At 41.2% G+C, this 15,374-nt stretch overlaps 1 protein-coding gene and 1 long non-coding RNA gene across 6 annotated transcripts in view; one reads left to right on the top strand and one right to left on the bottom strand.

The window, feature by feature from the left end:
- adamtsl3 (ADAMTS-like 3) overlaps positions 1-15,374 on the top strand; it is a 760,337-nt gene that overhangs the window by 539,032 nt on the left and 205,931 nt on the right. For all 3 annotated transcript variants that reach the window (XM_063065855.1, XM_063065856.1, XM_063065857.1), the window contains 2 exons: positions 8,085-8,196; positions 8,401-8,539. In XM_063065855.1, coding sequence (XP_062921925.1) covers positions 8,085-8,196; positions 8,401-8,539 — 251 coding nt within the window. The remainder of the gene's footprint in view (positions 1-8,084; positions 8,197-8,400; positions 8,540-15,374) is intronic.
- The window catches only part of LOC134355646 (uncharacterized), a 114,892-nt gene continuing 108,214 nt past the window's right edge, over positions 8,697-15,374 (bottom strand). For all 3 annotated transcript variants that reach the window (XR_010020142.1, XR_010020141.1, XR_010020140.1), the window contains one exon: positions 8,697-9,842. This is a non-coding gene — a long non-coding RNA (uncharacterized LOC134355646). The remainder of the gene's footprint in view (positions 9,843-15,374) is intronic.

The raw sequence follows: 15,374 nt of genomic DNA, 5'->3' as shown, positions 1-15,374 counted from the left end.
AGGTGGGAAACACCGACTAGCAGTTGGGAGGTTGAAGAAGCGAAGGTTGACATGTTCATGATTAGTAAAGGCATCGGAGGTTATGCAGAGAAAGTAGAAGAATGGGGCTGAGGGAAAATAAATCAGCAATGATAGAATGGCGGAGCAGACTTGATGGGCCGAGTGGCTCCCATGTCTTGCGGTGTTATAACTTTGAACACTCCTGCCAGTTGGTTGACACAAGTATTTATTACTTGACAAGGTACATCATTGTGGCCTGATGTCTTATGAGGGTTCACCCCCTTGAGGGATATTTGGACATTGGCCTCCACAACAGAGATCACTGAGTCACCAGATGCTGTGGGGATTTGCATAGGTGTAGCGTTATTCTTCCTTTCGATGCATGCACAAAAGTCTTTCAACTCATTGTCAATTGAAGCATTACTGCCGTTTATGCTTTTAAGTTTTGCCTTATAGGAAGAGATGGCATACAAGTCTTGACACAGCTGTCTTGCATCCAGTTCTGCTTCTAGCTTCACTCAAAGTTGCTTTATCATTCTCACAATGGCCTTCCCTTCATTGTACCTGGACTGCTTTGGATTGCTGCTGTAGAATGCTATAGATCTAGCCCCCAGCAGACTGCGACTCTTCCTTGTTTGTCCAGGGTTCTATTCATTCAGATCTGAACATAAATCCCTGAATATAGTCCAGTCCACTGATTCAAAGCAGTCCTGGAAATGTTGTTCCTCCTGTCTGGTCCACAGCGTTGATATCTTCACGGCAGGTACTGTGGTTCTCATTTTCTGTCTATGTGCCAGGAGTACAACCAGGTCGGGGTATGGGATGGCACTGTAAGCCTGCATGATGGTGGTGTAGCTATGATTGAGTGTGTTGAATGCTCTGTTTCCACAGGTGATATTTTGATGGTAGTTGATTAGAGATGTTTTTAGTTAGCCTGGTTGAAATACACTACGATGACCGAAAATAGTCTTGTGACTGTTGATCATGCCACGAACGCCAGCTGACTGCAAGTTTCCTTGCCTGTGTTTGACCCTTTCCCACGAGACTAGGGTCAATTCTGAGAATGCCCAGGAATGTAAATTCCTCATTGCAAACCACTATTACTATGTAGGACATGCTGGGATTATAATGGAGAACTCTGGAATATTGCTAGAAAGTACGTTTCTGTGGTAAGTCTTGGTAAGTCAGTAAGGCAGCTTTCCAAAAGCTCTCCCCATATTTTCAAAGACATTTCAAAATTGATGCATACATATTTGTTAAATTTAAACCAGTACCTTGGCAGTATTGGGTAGGCTGTGTCATTGAACTGTTGCATTTTGACATAACAGAGTGTTTCCTATAACCTGTTCAGGGGGCAGTTATGAATTGATCACATTGATATGACCCTGGAGTTACATATAAGCCATGGTGGGCAGGATGAGTTTCTTTCTCTGATGGCATCAGTGAGCCAGATAGGTTTTAAAAGAACTGGAACTCTTATGAGTACCATCACTTGACTTTTTATTCCCAATTCATATAATTAACTGAATTTAAGTTCTTATTGTGAAATTTTATCTTATCTCTCTGGATTGTAAATTTTGGATGCTGGGTTCCTGGTCTAGAAATTTAATCAGTAAACTATCATTTCACAATAACAGAAGTGTTGCTCTTGTACTTTTTGGATGGCAACTACAATTTGGTCCTGTGTGTCAAGGTAAGGGTCTTAGCACAATGGAAGTAGGCAGAAGCAGTTGTTTTGGTGGAACTCTTTGGAGTGCCTAGGAACACAAACCCGTTCAGCCAATTTAAAACGTAGTTTTATGTGCAGCAGCACTAACAGAGCAAGGGTGGAACTGATAATCTAATATTGGGTGGTGGGGGGAAGGATACAGCAGTAGGATTGTGTTACCTTCTCATATTTCCTCAATGCTCAATGGTGAAAATTATGAAATTATTGCCTCTTCTGAAGTTTTCAGCTGTGACCTGTGAAGTAATTTCTCATCTGGTGATTCTCTATACAAAAGAAAATGTGATAAATGGCAATGACATTTAAAATCACCTCACTGCAAAAGTATAACGGAAGATGTTGATTAATCATCTTTTACTATAGATGATCAATGCCTGGAATTTGCATTCATTGTGAGGTTGCTAATATTTGCAGTCATCATACAGAAGTGTGGCTGCAAGTTGGAGAGTTAATCGTGGCATGGTGCAGCTTGCATGGGAGATTTAATAACAAATTTCTTGCTGTGAGAATGATGCTACCTTTCAGGTCAAAATATGTAGGCCCAACAATTAATACTATACACCTCTTGCCCCTTCCAAGTGGTAACTCTTGTTGGGCTTTCAACACTTACCGCTTCTGGCAGAGAGAGTTTTCTAAGTGTCGTGTGCTACTGAGTCCATTGACAGGGCTGCAAAGGGACTAGTTTAGGGGAGGGAACGTAACATCCTTTGAATAAGATGGAATGGGGGCGGTGGGCATACTTGCTGGATTTTTAAATCAGGAATGAAGAGAAGCCATCAGACCTATTCCTGATGAAGGGTTCTGGCCCAAAACATTGACTGATCATTTCCATGGATGCTGCCCGACCCGCTGAGTTCCTCCAGCGTGCACCTGGGAACAATACCAATAATTTATGTGATATGTCAAGGTGGTTCTCTAACACTTGGAACCATAGTTCACTTCTGTTACCTTCCAGTACAGCCCGTTGCATCACCCAGATCTCAACTCACACACAGAAACACCTTGGTCCTTGAACCAACCTGCAAAAGGAATAGGAAGAGGAGTAGAATTGTTATGTTTACCCTCACCATTTCCTGCATTCTAAGCAATTAAGTAATCCAATTGCAACTTTCTGGTAGATTTTGTGAAGACTTTTGACTGTAAATGGAATCTCCAAAGTCCATCTCGCAGGCCCCAGCTTCTCATCTTTCCTTCCCAGCAGCTTTTCGTTTGTTTTTCACAAACACTCAACTGGACCTCTGCTGAGTAATTAAATTTCAAGGTTCATTACTGTTCAATGGCCTCAGCAAATACAGTGCAAGATGATCATCTAGTAGTCAGCTCTTGTTCCAGTTCAGAGGAGAAAAATTCTGGGGTCACATAATCCTTAATGTACTTCACTTTCTTTTAATAACTGTGAATTATGGATAACTCTCATGTTTATAGATTAAGTGTTTTGCTATTGGAACTGAAAATGAATTGTAGCTTATTTTGTCAAAATGTGTACAGTGAAACAGGTGCTTAATTTGCTCGAATTTACATGGGAGGTTTTCTATTTTCCTTTGAATGGGTTCCATGTTTTTCTTTGTTTCGTGGCTGTATGTGGGGAAGATGAATTTCAAGGTTGTACACTGCATACATACTTTGATAATAACTGTATTTTGAATCTTTGATAATGGGTCTGTATGGATGACTGTTTCATCGAACAGCCAGTTATGTAGTGGGCTAAACCGCTTCCTCATAATTTTAACAACAGTGGCAATGAAAGTTATCAATCTACCTGTAACATGAATTGATTAAGCCTTTTCTCCAGACTGTCAGTCATGAAAACTGATTATACTGATTGAGCTAATGCATCAAAAATAGACAATAAAAATGATTGGCCTCAGGATAATTTAACTGGCCTTTTATCAATTTTATTGTATTAAACAATCTATCACCAGGTAGCAGAATCCATCCTTCAAACCAGATGAAATCAGTTCATTAAATACACATAGGTGCACAGAATTCTCCCTATTTTTCGAAGCCTTTCCTTTCCTCACTTGCTGAGATAGATTTCTTTGCCTTTCCCCCAATGCTGTTCCCAACTACGTTTTCCCTTCCCCTAATATCCTTCACTGACTTTAGATTTTACTAGCTGCAGCAATCACTATCATTACTTACATTGTAAAAGCAAGGAACCCGAACCAAAATCCAGGCATTAAACAATCATTGCAAATATCCTGTGCTTATACTCGGAACATAATACCAGAAGGAAATTGCATTAGCAGCAATACTGGGATAGTTCTGCGTGAATAAACTCCAGTGAACTTTCGTTCTTGTTTTTAAATTGGCATCTAAATGTATGACTTTGAATTTTCTCTCCTGGCAATATCAAGCTACACTTTACGAAGAATAAATCAAGTGATTTTGCAAAATGGTATTTAGAATATACCATATGCTGCAATGTAAATGCACATTGAGAAATATTCGAGGTTAAGCTCCAGATTGAAGTGTGCATACGGAAGTGAAGAAAAGCATGTTTAAGGTGAAGGGAGGCCCCTACTATTAACTTTGTGTAAATGGAGTGGGACAGAAGGAATGTTATTTTAAAGCAGATATCCCAAATATATTCAAGATAGCTTGTAATTTGTTGAGAATGGGGGGGATTTAGACCGTGTGCAGACAGAATAGATTAAGTTGATTAGTTCTGCACAACATTATTGGCTGAAGGATCTCTACCTGTTGTACATTTTTCTATCTTCTATGATTTCCATGAAATAATAGCACAGCGTTACTCCTCTGGTCCACTCTCCTCTCCTATCAGATTTCTTTTTCTCTAGCCCTCCCACCTGTCGTCACCTATCACCTTTCAGCTATCCTCCTTCCCCTCCCCCCACCTTTTTATTCTGGTATCTCTTCTCCCCCCTCCCCTCCCCGAAGTCTTTAAGAAGGGTCACAACCTGAAATATGACTATTTATTAATTTCCATCGATGCTGCCTGGCCTGCTGAGTTCAACCATCATTTTGCGTGTGTTATACTGGTACAGTCAGTAGAGATGCTCCCTCACAGCTCCACTGACCCATGTTCAACCTTGACATCCAACACTGTCTGTACAGTCTTTGCCCGTTCCCTCTGTGACTGCAGCGATTTCTTCTGAGTGCTCCATTTTCTTGTGGGTTGCAAGGTTAGTTGGTCACAGTAAATTGGTCTTAGTGTGTAGAATCAGGGAGGGGATTTATGGGAATGTAGGGGGAATAAAAATGGGATGAGTACAAATAGATGCTTAATAGTTGGTGTGGAGTCCAAGAGCCAAAGATCCTGTTTCTGTACTGTCTTGATTCCATGGTTTTATCTGGTTATGTCCGAATATAAAACTACAAAAAAATTAATTTAAAAAAACACACATCAAAGTTGCTGGTGAACGCAGCAGGCCAGGCAGCATCTCTAGGAAGAGGTACAGTCGATGTTTCGGGCCGAGACCCTTCGTCAAGACTAACTGAAAGAAGAGCTAGTAAGAGATTTGAAAGTGGGAGGGGGAGGGGGAGATCCAAAATGATAGGAGAAGACAGGAGGGGGAGGGATGGAGCCAAGAGCTGGACAGATGATTGGCAAAAGGGATATGAGAGGATCATGGGACAGGAGGCCCAGGGAGAAGGAAAAGGGGGAGGGGGGGAAAAACCCAGAGGATGGGCAAGGGGTATAGTCAGAGGGACAGAGGGAGAAAAAGGAGAGAGAGAGAGAAAGAATGTGTGTATATAAACAAACAACGGATGGGGTACGAGGGGGAGGTGGGCCATTAGCGGAAGTTAGAGAAGTCTAAATGTTCATGCCATCAGGTTGGAGGCTACCCAGACGGTATATAAGGTGTTGTTCCTCCAACCTGAGTGTGGCTTCATCTTTACAGTAGAGGAGGCCGTGGATAAACATATAGGAATGGGATGTGGAATTAAATTGTGTGGTCACTGGGAGATCCTGTGCTCTCTGGTGGACAGAGCATAGGTGTTCAGCAAAACGATCTCCCAGTCTGCGTCGGGTCTCGTCAATATATAGAAGGCCACATCGGGAGCACCGGACTCAGTATATCACCCCAGCCGACTCACAGGTGAAGTGTCGCCTCACCTGGAAGGACTGTTTGGGGCCCTGAATGGTGGTAAGGGAGGAAGTGTAAGGGCATGTGTAGCACTTGTTCCGCTTACAGGGATAAGTGCCAGGAGGGAGATCAGTGGGGAGGGATGGGGGGGATGAATGGACAAGGGAGTCGCGTAGGGAGCGATCCCTGCGGAATGCAGGGGGGGGGAGGGAAACAATAAAAAAAAACTTTATAATGTCCTTGCTGCATAATTCAGCCCTTTTCCCACGCTTATAAAGACAGATAGTATACCCTAGGGATAAAACGCCAAAATACAGAGATTTCTGCCACTTTCCAAGTATCCTTGCCTTCTGACTAACTACCAAACTCAAGCTATTTCTGTCCTCTATAAGTGTCATGCCCTCTAGTCTGTTCCAGAGGCTGGCCCCTAGGCTGTGTGCATAGCTCAATAGCTGAGAAGCTCTTAGGTGTCTCCCATGACCACTAAAAAGGAAGCATTCTGACAGAGGGCAAAGGCAGGAGTTTGCAGTCTGGTAATAGGAGCCCACAAGTATGTACTCCCACTTCTAACAAATCAAATGTTTGCCCCATCGAATAAGAGGAGGGTTAAGGAAGAAATAGCCATGCTCTATTGATAAGGTGCACGTGCTTGTTTGAAGAGGATGATAAACCTCCTTAACATTTAGTGCTTCATGATGTCAGGGACATGGGGGATAATTTTATTTGTATCTTATCTTCTGGCTGCAACGTTAACACAGTTGGTAGGACCAAGAAAGGGAGCTTTTTCCAACAAAAAACTACCTGTCTACCTAATCATGTTAGTTTCGCCCAATGCCCTACAATATACTCAATGAAAGACAGGTATTTAAATAAAGAATATTGATTTATAAAGTGAAAATTTTTTAAACACAGCATATTCTGGAAATCTGAAAAACAGAAAGTGCTGGGAATACTAAACATGTCAGGCCACAAATGTGAGAAGAAAAATAAAGTTAATGTTGTCAGATCAAAGAACCATTGTCAGAACTGGGAAAGAGACAAAATAAACGATCTGTAGCAGATCATGCAACATCGGCGAGAGAAAAAGAATTATTAATGATTCTGATTGAAACCCTGAAGCAAGGTTCCAACCTGAAGCATTGACAATATCTTTCTCCCCATAGATGCTGCTCGGCCAGTTGAGTTCTTCCTGCAGATTGCCTTTTGCTCCAGGTTCTAGTATCTGCCGTCTGTTGTGTCTCCAGGAGACAAGATAAGCTTGTTAAGCATCCTGGAGGGCCGGGGAGGAGGGGTGGGGTATGTATCTGATAGGGTCATTCGGATAAGCTGTAAATCAGGTTGTCTAGTCATTGAGTGAGTGGGAATGTTGACAAAGGAACTGAGATGAAATAATACAGGAGTCACAAAATGCAGAGTTGGGAGACATGTCACGCTGGCATGTCCTTCAATTCTACAGGGAGAAAAAGAAAATAAAAGAGGGGAAGGGGAAAAAACTAAGCAGAACGAATATTACAGGTGGGTGGCGGATACAAATTGAAATCAAGTTACCTGATGTTATAGAATTCAGTATTAAGTCCAGAAGGCTAACAGAGATGAGGTGCTTTTCCTGAAACTTGGAATTTGGCTTTATTGCAGAAGTCAAAGTTAGAAACTGATAGGTAAGGGTGAGAATGCAATGGAAAATTAAAGTGGCTGACAGCTGGAAGCTCGGGGTAACCCTGAGAACTGGCTTCAGGACATCAGGACCTCTCAAAGGAGTTTATAATCAACTGCTTAGATTTTAAGAATAGTTTCTACTATAGTAAAGGAAATACAGTGGTCAGTTTATGCACATTAGAGGCCCACAAGCAGTAGTAGGTTGTATCATCATATTATCTAGGTTTTTAAAGGGTTGTGGCCTGAGTGATTTGAGTAGGATATGGTGAGTGAGGGGCTGTCCTCCAGCTCTCCTTTCTATTGTGCTTTGAGTTTTATATTGAACCAAGAGACCAGGCAGGGAATTCATGTCACTTTTCATTTTGAAAGACGGCCTAGCTGACACTGCAGTGCTTCCTCAATGAGATCTCTACTGAAAGGCCTGAAATAAGCAAATTTGGATAAAATCTCTGATTTCATTAGTTCAATCAGTTAAAAAACAAAAGTCAACATATCCAGTCTGGTCGCATTGTAAGTAAGCTCATCCATCTCTGAATTTCAGAATACTAACCTGGATGAATCATTAAAGAATTCTCACATTCCCTGAGGTTTTGGCTCTTTCTTGGTACTTGACATTTTAAATGAGTGCATTTTCTCCTTTAATTGTTCAGACTCGGTATGTTTCTTCGAGGGACAGTGTCGTCCAATTCATGTTCTATCAGCCCATCAGCCATCAATGGAGAGAGACCGATTTTTATCCATGCACTGTCACTTGTGGAGGAGGTAACACATTATTTTAAAAGAATTCAGTGTATTTTTTAATCTTTTTTACATGAAGTTGTGTCCAAAACACTTTTGTTATCCTGCTTTTTTACTGCAAGTTAATATGGATAGGTGCCCACTGGTTGGCGTGGACCTGGTGAGTCAAATGCCCTGTTTGTTTGTTGTATGATTCTGTTCCCATGTTTTCTTTCTATCTGTTTCCAGGTTACCAGCTTAGTTCTGCCGAGTGTGTGGATATACGCTCTGGCCGTGTTGTTCCTGAGCACTCCTGCAATTACTATCCAGAAAACAAAAAACCCAAGCCCAAGTTACAAGAGTGCAATATGGATGACTGTCCTTCTAGGTGCGTCTGTGCTCAAGGGTAGATATGCCATGGAGGTGCTGAGTCATCAGAGGTTTGCTGGTTGCAAGCTGTGACTTTGTAATGTTGATTCTTTGTGCCTGCTTTCAGCCTGTAAAACTTGGTATCAGTACTGAATGCTCATAACTTCTGCTCTGTAATGACTTTTATTGGCTGCCAGCAAAGAAATGAACAAATTGTCAGAGGCAATTTTAAATGCGAGAGGTAAGAACAAAGGCTACAGAGCAAGTAGGCGAGATGAAGAGTAAGTACTTTTATAACTCTTGAGATAAAGTACAGGAACACAGATGTAAAAATAAATCAAAATGTTGCAAATCCAGGTTAGCATTTATAATGACACGATTTTGTTCCGAGTCCAGGAGACTGGCGCCCACTGTTTAAACCACTAAATCAGATTCTTTTAAAAATGTCTCACCAGAAAATAAAAACTCTGCATGAATACACCATCAATATAACAGGTTTTGTCATGTTATTGCTAGGCAATGCTCTGTTGATGCTGTTTTCCAGGAATCCCTTCTAAACCAGTGCCAATTTAAAGCTGGCACAACACAAGCTTCTTGCTCTGGAAACATTTCAATGCCAAACTCCTCCTCTTACCCTCAAGCAGAGTGGCAGAGGGTATGAAGGCAAAAAGGTCATGATAAATCTTTATTAAGCATTAGCTCAGTTGCAACAGAGTTATTGTCCCCATTTCTGGCTACCACACTTCTGGTAAGACGAAGAAGAATTTAGAGAGGGTGCAGAAAAACTGTTCTAAAATGATCCATTTAATTGTGTGGTAAAAAACTGGAGAAACCGGGGTTGTTCTCCTTGGAATAGAGAATGTGATCTGATAGAGATAGAGGAGGATAACACAGAGAAGATAGGGAGACACTGTTCACTTTGGTGGAGTGGTGAAGAACAAAGGGAAATAGAGTGAACACAACTGACAACCAAACCAGAAGTAACATGATGAATTTAGTTAGTGTCTGGAATTGATCCACAATAAACATTGTGGATTGTGCAGATGCGGGAAGTCCAGAGTAACATTCACAAAGTGCTGAAGGAACTCAGCAGCTCACGCAGCATCCGTTGCTGTTCCTTTCCATGCCTTGTGGTGCACCGGGCAGCAACCTTGCCATTCCTTTAGCATTTTTGTCTTTTTTTATGAGGCCGAGTTGCTAACTGGATGCTCATCCCAGCACAGATGGAAAGGGTGCAAGGCGCAGATCGGATTCGAACCCAGGACCACTTCCCTCAAAGTCCGGTGCATATGCCACTACACCACCTCCTGGCAAGGCAGCATCTATGGAGAGAAATAAACAGTTGATTTTTCAGAACTGGAACAGGAGGGTGAAGAATCCAAATCCTGATCCACAATGGTTACTTTCTAGACAGCTGAGTGGAACTTTAATGAACAAAATAAATATCATTGGCCTTTTTGCAATTACACACAAAAAACACAATAACTGTTGTGAGGCTGTTCCAGATACTAACTACCCATTACGTAAGAAAAATCCTCATGTTCCTTCCATTTGGTTTACCAGTGAGGAGAGTAACACTGTTGTGTGTGTTTCTGGGAAATAAACCAGGCCACATAGAGCATGTGTCAGCAGTGAAACAGTTGTCAACCCACAGTGATAGATTTGAAAAGCTAGTGTAGAGGAAAGACAACTCTCAGGTAGAAGAAGTAAACCCAGCAGTTTCAATGAAATGAGAGCAGAACTAGTCTAGCTTTATTCGAATCAAAGTTTGATAAGCAAAACTGTAACTGACCAGTGAGAGGTTTGCTGAAGGAGATGTGGTTGATATGGTATATGTGGAATTCTAGAAAGTGTTTAGTTAAGCACCGCATGGACTTGTCATTAAAATTGAAGGCTTTGGAATAAAAGGTGCTGTATCAGCAAGGGCACAGAATTAGCTAAGAATATCAATGAATGATTTCTTTTCCTATTTAGAAGGAGAAATATAGAAGGGTTCTATGAGGGTTCATATTAGAACGAATGCTTTTCATGATGTATTGCTGACCTGGTGAGAGCTGAGGATCCACCACACCTTTTGCCCTGCCATCCTCATTTCCCCCGTTCCCATATGAACTCTGTCCTTGCATCGTTTAGTATTGTGCCTTCCTGTTGACTACCTTTCCTCAATATACAACAAATTACAATTTCTAACATTTCATTGGCCATGAACCTACCCTTTCTACCAGCTTGTCCAAATCCCCTGGAAGTCTATTACAACCCTCTTCTCTGTGCACTATTTCTCCTGGTGTAATCACAAAGAACCTAGAACAGTACGGGAGAGGAAGAGGCCCTATGGCCCACAATGTTGTGCTGAACTAATTAAGCTAATAAGGGAGCATCCATAATTAAGAACCCCCAGCACCCAGGTCATGCCCTGACTCTTAGCTACCACCAGGAAAGAGGTACCAGGAGCTTGAAGGAACATACTCAACGATTCAAGAACAGCTTCTCCTCTCCACCATCGGATTTCTAAATAAACATTAAACTCATGAACACTACTTCGCTACTTTTTTTTCTCTTTTTGCACTACTTATTTAATTTATCTTTTATTTACACGTGTATATATATATATATATATATACATACACACATATATACTGTATATATATATATTTACCATAATTTACTGTTTTTATTATTAAGTATTGCAATGTACTGCTGCCACACAACAACAAATTTCATTACATATGACGGTGTTATTAAACCTGATTTTGATTCTGATCTGAAATGAAAGAAAATCTGCAGATGCTGGAAATCTAAGCAACACCCACAATGTGCTAGAGGAACTCAGTAGGCCAGGCAGCATCTATGGGAAAGAGTAAACAGTCAATGTTTTGGGCCGAGACCCTTCTTTCGGACTGGAAAAAAAGATGAGGAGTCAGAGTGAGGCCTCCTCATCTTTTTTCCAGTCCCGATGAAGGGCCTTGGCCCAATGAAGTTGACTGTTTACTCTTTTCCGTAGATGCAGGCTGGCCTGCTGAGTTCCTCCAGCACTTTGTGTCTGCTTCTGATCTAATCCCTTCTGCCTGCTCATGGTCAATAACCCTCCATTCTCTGCATATTTGTGTCACTTGCAGAATCAGAAATTATGACCTGTAATCCAAATCTAAGGCATTAATCTATACTAAGCATAGCGGGTGACCTGGTACCATCACCTGAGGAGTATACTTTCCTCCATTAGGGAAAGCAACCTTTCATCCCTGCTCTGTCTCCTGTTACTTCATTAATATTTTCTCCAAGCTGCTACAGCCCTTTTCATTGCATGGGCTTTTATTTTAGCAAGCTAGTAATGTAGCATTTTAGCAAATGCCTCGGGTAGTATTCTAGCACAGAAGAGTTTCATCTTGCACATCCAAGGAAGGACCTGTGTGAGAAGCAGATAGGCACTACTGGGATGAAAAGGAAACTTGCTTGTGAAGACCATGGGCCTTCTTATCCAAGACATGAGTATATACATACAACAAAGATCATAGTGCCAAACCCTGTGGTTCACCACTGTTTACAGACTTCCCGTCAGAAAAAGGAATTTTGTCCACTTCTTGCCAATGTTTTTTGGAACAGAGCAAAAGGATTTAGAAAGGATGTTGAAGAGGTTTACCAAAACGATTGCATAGATGAAAGATTTCAGTCTTAGATGGGAGAAGCTGGGGATTTTCATCTTGACACAGGGAAAGCTGAGAAAGAATCAGATATTTGAAACCGTGATGGGTATAAACAGAGTGGATAGGAAGAAAGCATTCCCCTATTCCCATTGGCATTGAATGAAATTGATTCATAAAAGAACCAAAACAGGAGGAATTACAGTATGAAATGAATGGTCCAGAATTCACCTTCAGGGTGGTACTAGAGATAGAACTGATTGTATGTAAAAGGGAACTACATAAATACATGAAAGGAAATGATAAACCCAATAGATCATGCAGAAATCCAGAACAACACATACAAAATGCTGGAGGAACTCAGCAGATCAGGCAGCGTCTATGGGAGGGAATAAACAGTTGACGTTTCAGGCCGAGACCCTTCATCAGGAAAGGAAAAGGTTTTCACAGCAATTGGGCAATAGAAGGGCAGTAAGTGTTGCTGAAGTAATTTTGCTTAGATCTGGTGCAGTCTTGAAAGGCCAAACAATGTCCTCCTGTCCAAGCCTGTCTGTGATTCCACAAAAATTTCCTGGCTACTTGAGTGGGATTTGAACCAAAGCCTTGCACTAAGTGAACTAAATCCCCAGATTACTGATCCAATCAAGTAAACACAGCATTACTAATCCACAAATATTAATAACATGAAACTCACTTTTGTTAGTTGGTCATTAAGTAACATTGAAACGAAGCTTACTGCCTCCAGTGCACACATAGTTAAAGTTGCTGTTGGTGTTTCCTTTGTTATGGTGATACATATTTCTCAGTAATAAAGGGACAGCACTTCACCTTCTTCACACTGACAGATGCCCACAGGAACTTGTATTTGTAATGAAAGCCAACCTGTTGTCTTTGGAAGTTTGATCCAATCCATCTGGAAATTCTTGCTTAGAAGTGTGAATCAGATTTAACTCACACATCAAAAGCAAAATAAAGAGTGGAAAAGAGAGGAAGAGATAAAAGAGAGAATCTAAAAGAAACAAACTGTATTTCATCATAAAAGTCATACTTTTATGGCGAGGAAGCTTCTTTGGCAGAGATTACGACCATGACATACTACTGTTACATCTTCAAGAGGTGATGCCTGAAGAAGGCAGCATCCATCATTAAAGATCCTCACCACCTGGGACATGATCTCATCTCATTATTACCAGCGGGGATGAGCTACAGCAGCCTGAAAATGCACACTCAACACTTCATGAATGTTTTCTTCCCCTCCGTCATCAGATTTCTGAACAGTCCATGAATCCATAAACACTTCTTCATTATTCATTTTTTGCACAATTTATTTATTTTGTAATTTCTACTAATTTTCTGTTTTTGCAGTGTACAGCTGCAGCAAAACGACAGATTTCATGTCATATAAGATGATAATAACAAAACTAATCATTTAATGACATAATTAGTAGGTAAATACCTCAACTTCATAGGCTGCGTGTACTCTGGTGATAAGATATTGCAAAGGAATAGGATAAAGCTGAAACGAGAGAAAATCTGCAGATGCTGGAAATCCAAGCAACACACACAAAATGCTGGAGGAACTCAGCAGGCCAGGCAGCATCTATAGAAAAGAGTACAGTCGACGTTGCGGGCTGAGACCCAACTGCAGTTTTGGAATTTAACTGAGCACATATGCAAACTGAGACCTCATCATTTGCACTGAGAATTCCCTGTATGTAGTGCAGGTCCTCTGGGAATTTATGAAATTGTGAGATGCACTTCCTGACAGAATTTCAGAGTGAAATCTGGGTTACGGGCAGCCAAGAGCCCTGTAGCCCAAAGCCATGTACTGCACTCTCTATTTAGATGTGATCAGCCGCAGTGAGATGTGTATAAGATCACATGGTCACTCACTGCAAAGAATTCTTGCCACTATCTCAGAAACAAACTTTTGCTTGTGAATAGTCTGTGGGTTCCAAGGAGACAAAACCAGTATCAACTTTGTGTTCTGTAAAGAACTAAAGATGATAGAATGTGTCCAATTTTAAGAGAAAACCTATTGAGATGCATACAGTATTTAATGGTACCAAAGAGATAAAGTAATTCAATTGAATCACCAGAATATCAGAATCACATTTATTGTTACTGTATTATATGGTGTGGAACTTGTTTTGTGGCAGGAGGACAATGCAAAGACATAATATTACCATAAATTACAAAATAATTAAATAGTGAATAAAAAGCACAGCAAGGTCCTTCTTGTGTCTGTGCACAACTCCATATTGATTGATTAAACACATGCCCGCAGGAGATGGCTTTAACTGGTGTATTCACATTGCAGCGAGAGAGAGAGAGAGAGAGAGAGAGCAATGTGTATGCATAGAGTGGTCATTGATCTAAAAGAAATAGATCCATACTTCACACTTCCTCTCCCTTTAGATAAATGCAACATAAAAATGTATATGTACAAAACTTTCATTGCTTTCACAACCCATATTCCAAATAAACATGCTTTCACAATAACAGTACATAGTTAACTTCACAGTTCTAAAGATTCAGTCTTTTGGTGTAGTGTTCTGTTTCTTTCAAGATAGCGCCGCTGGACCTATGGAGTGGCATTAGGATTGGCAGGTGTCTGGTCAATGATAATGTTCTTGATGTGCCTCTGAACATGTGTAGTGGTGTCAGGTTTTGTAGGGGTGTTGTCTAAGACAATGTTCTCCATAGCTAGTGTCACATGGCTGTCAGTGACATGATCACCACTGGAGGGTAAGTCCGGTGTCTGTAGTGTGTCCAGCTTGTTGCATGCAATCAAATCAGGTGTGTCCTTTGGTTGGGCATCCAGTATCTGGTCCACGTGACTTCTATGTCTGATCTCCAATATCCACTGTGTACACCAGTGGTCCAGTTCTTGTAGGTATCCTACCGGGTGTCCACTCGTCTTCCCAGTAACCACGTGCGATGACTTCCTGTCTAACCTTGAAGCTCCTTGCCGATTCACTTGGTATCTGGCTGAATTGTTTATTCTGCATGTACCTCCATAGGTTTCAGAGGTTCTGTGAGATCTCAGATTTCTGCTCAGGAACAACATTGCAGGTGTTTGATTTGTTGTCGCATGAACAGAGCTCTGATGCACAGAAAGGAAGTTGTCCACCTTGTACTGCAGAGAAATGTCCTCCTTTTCCATAGCTGCAATAGACGAATGTTTAGATAAACCTTGCTGGGTGGTGAGGAGCT

The sequence above is a fragment of the Mobula hypostoma genome, chromosome 13, assembly GCF_963921235.1.
Source record: "Mobula hypostoma chromosome 13, sMobHyp1.1, whole genome shotgun sequence".
NCBI classification, from domain to species: domain Eukaryota; kingdom Metazoa; phylum Chordata; class Chondrichthyes; order Myliobatiformes; family Myliobatidae; genus Mobula; species Mobula hypostoma.
This window is presented reverse-complemented; position numbering and strand designations above follow the sequence as displayed.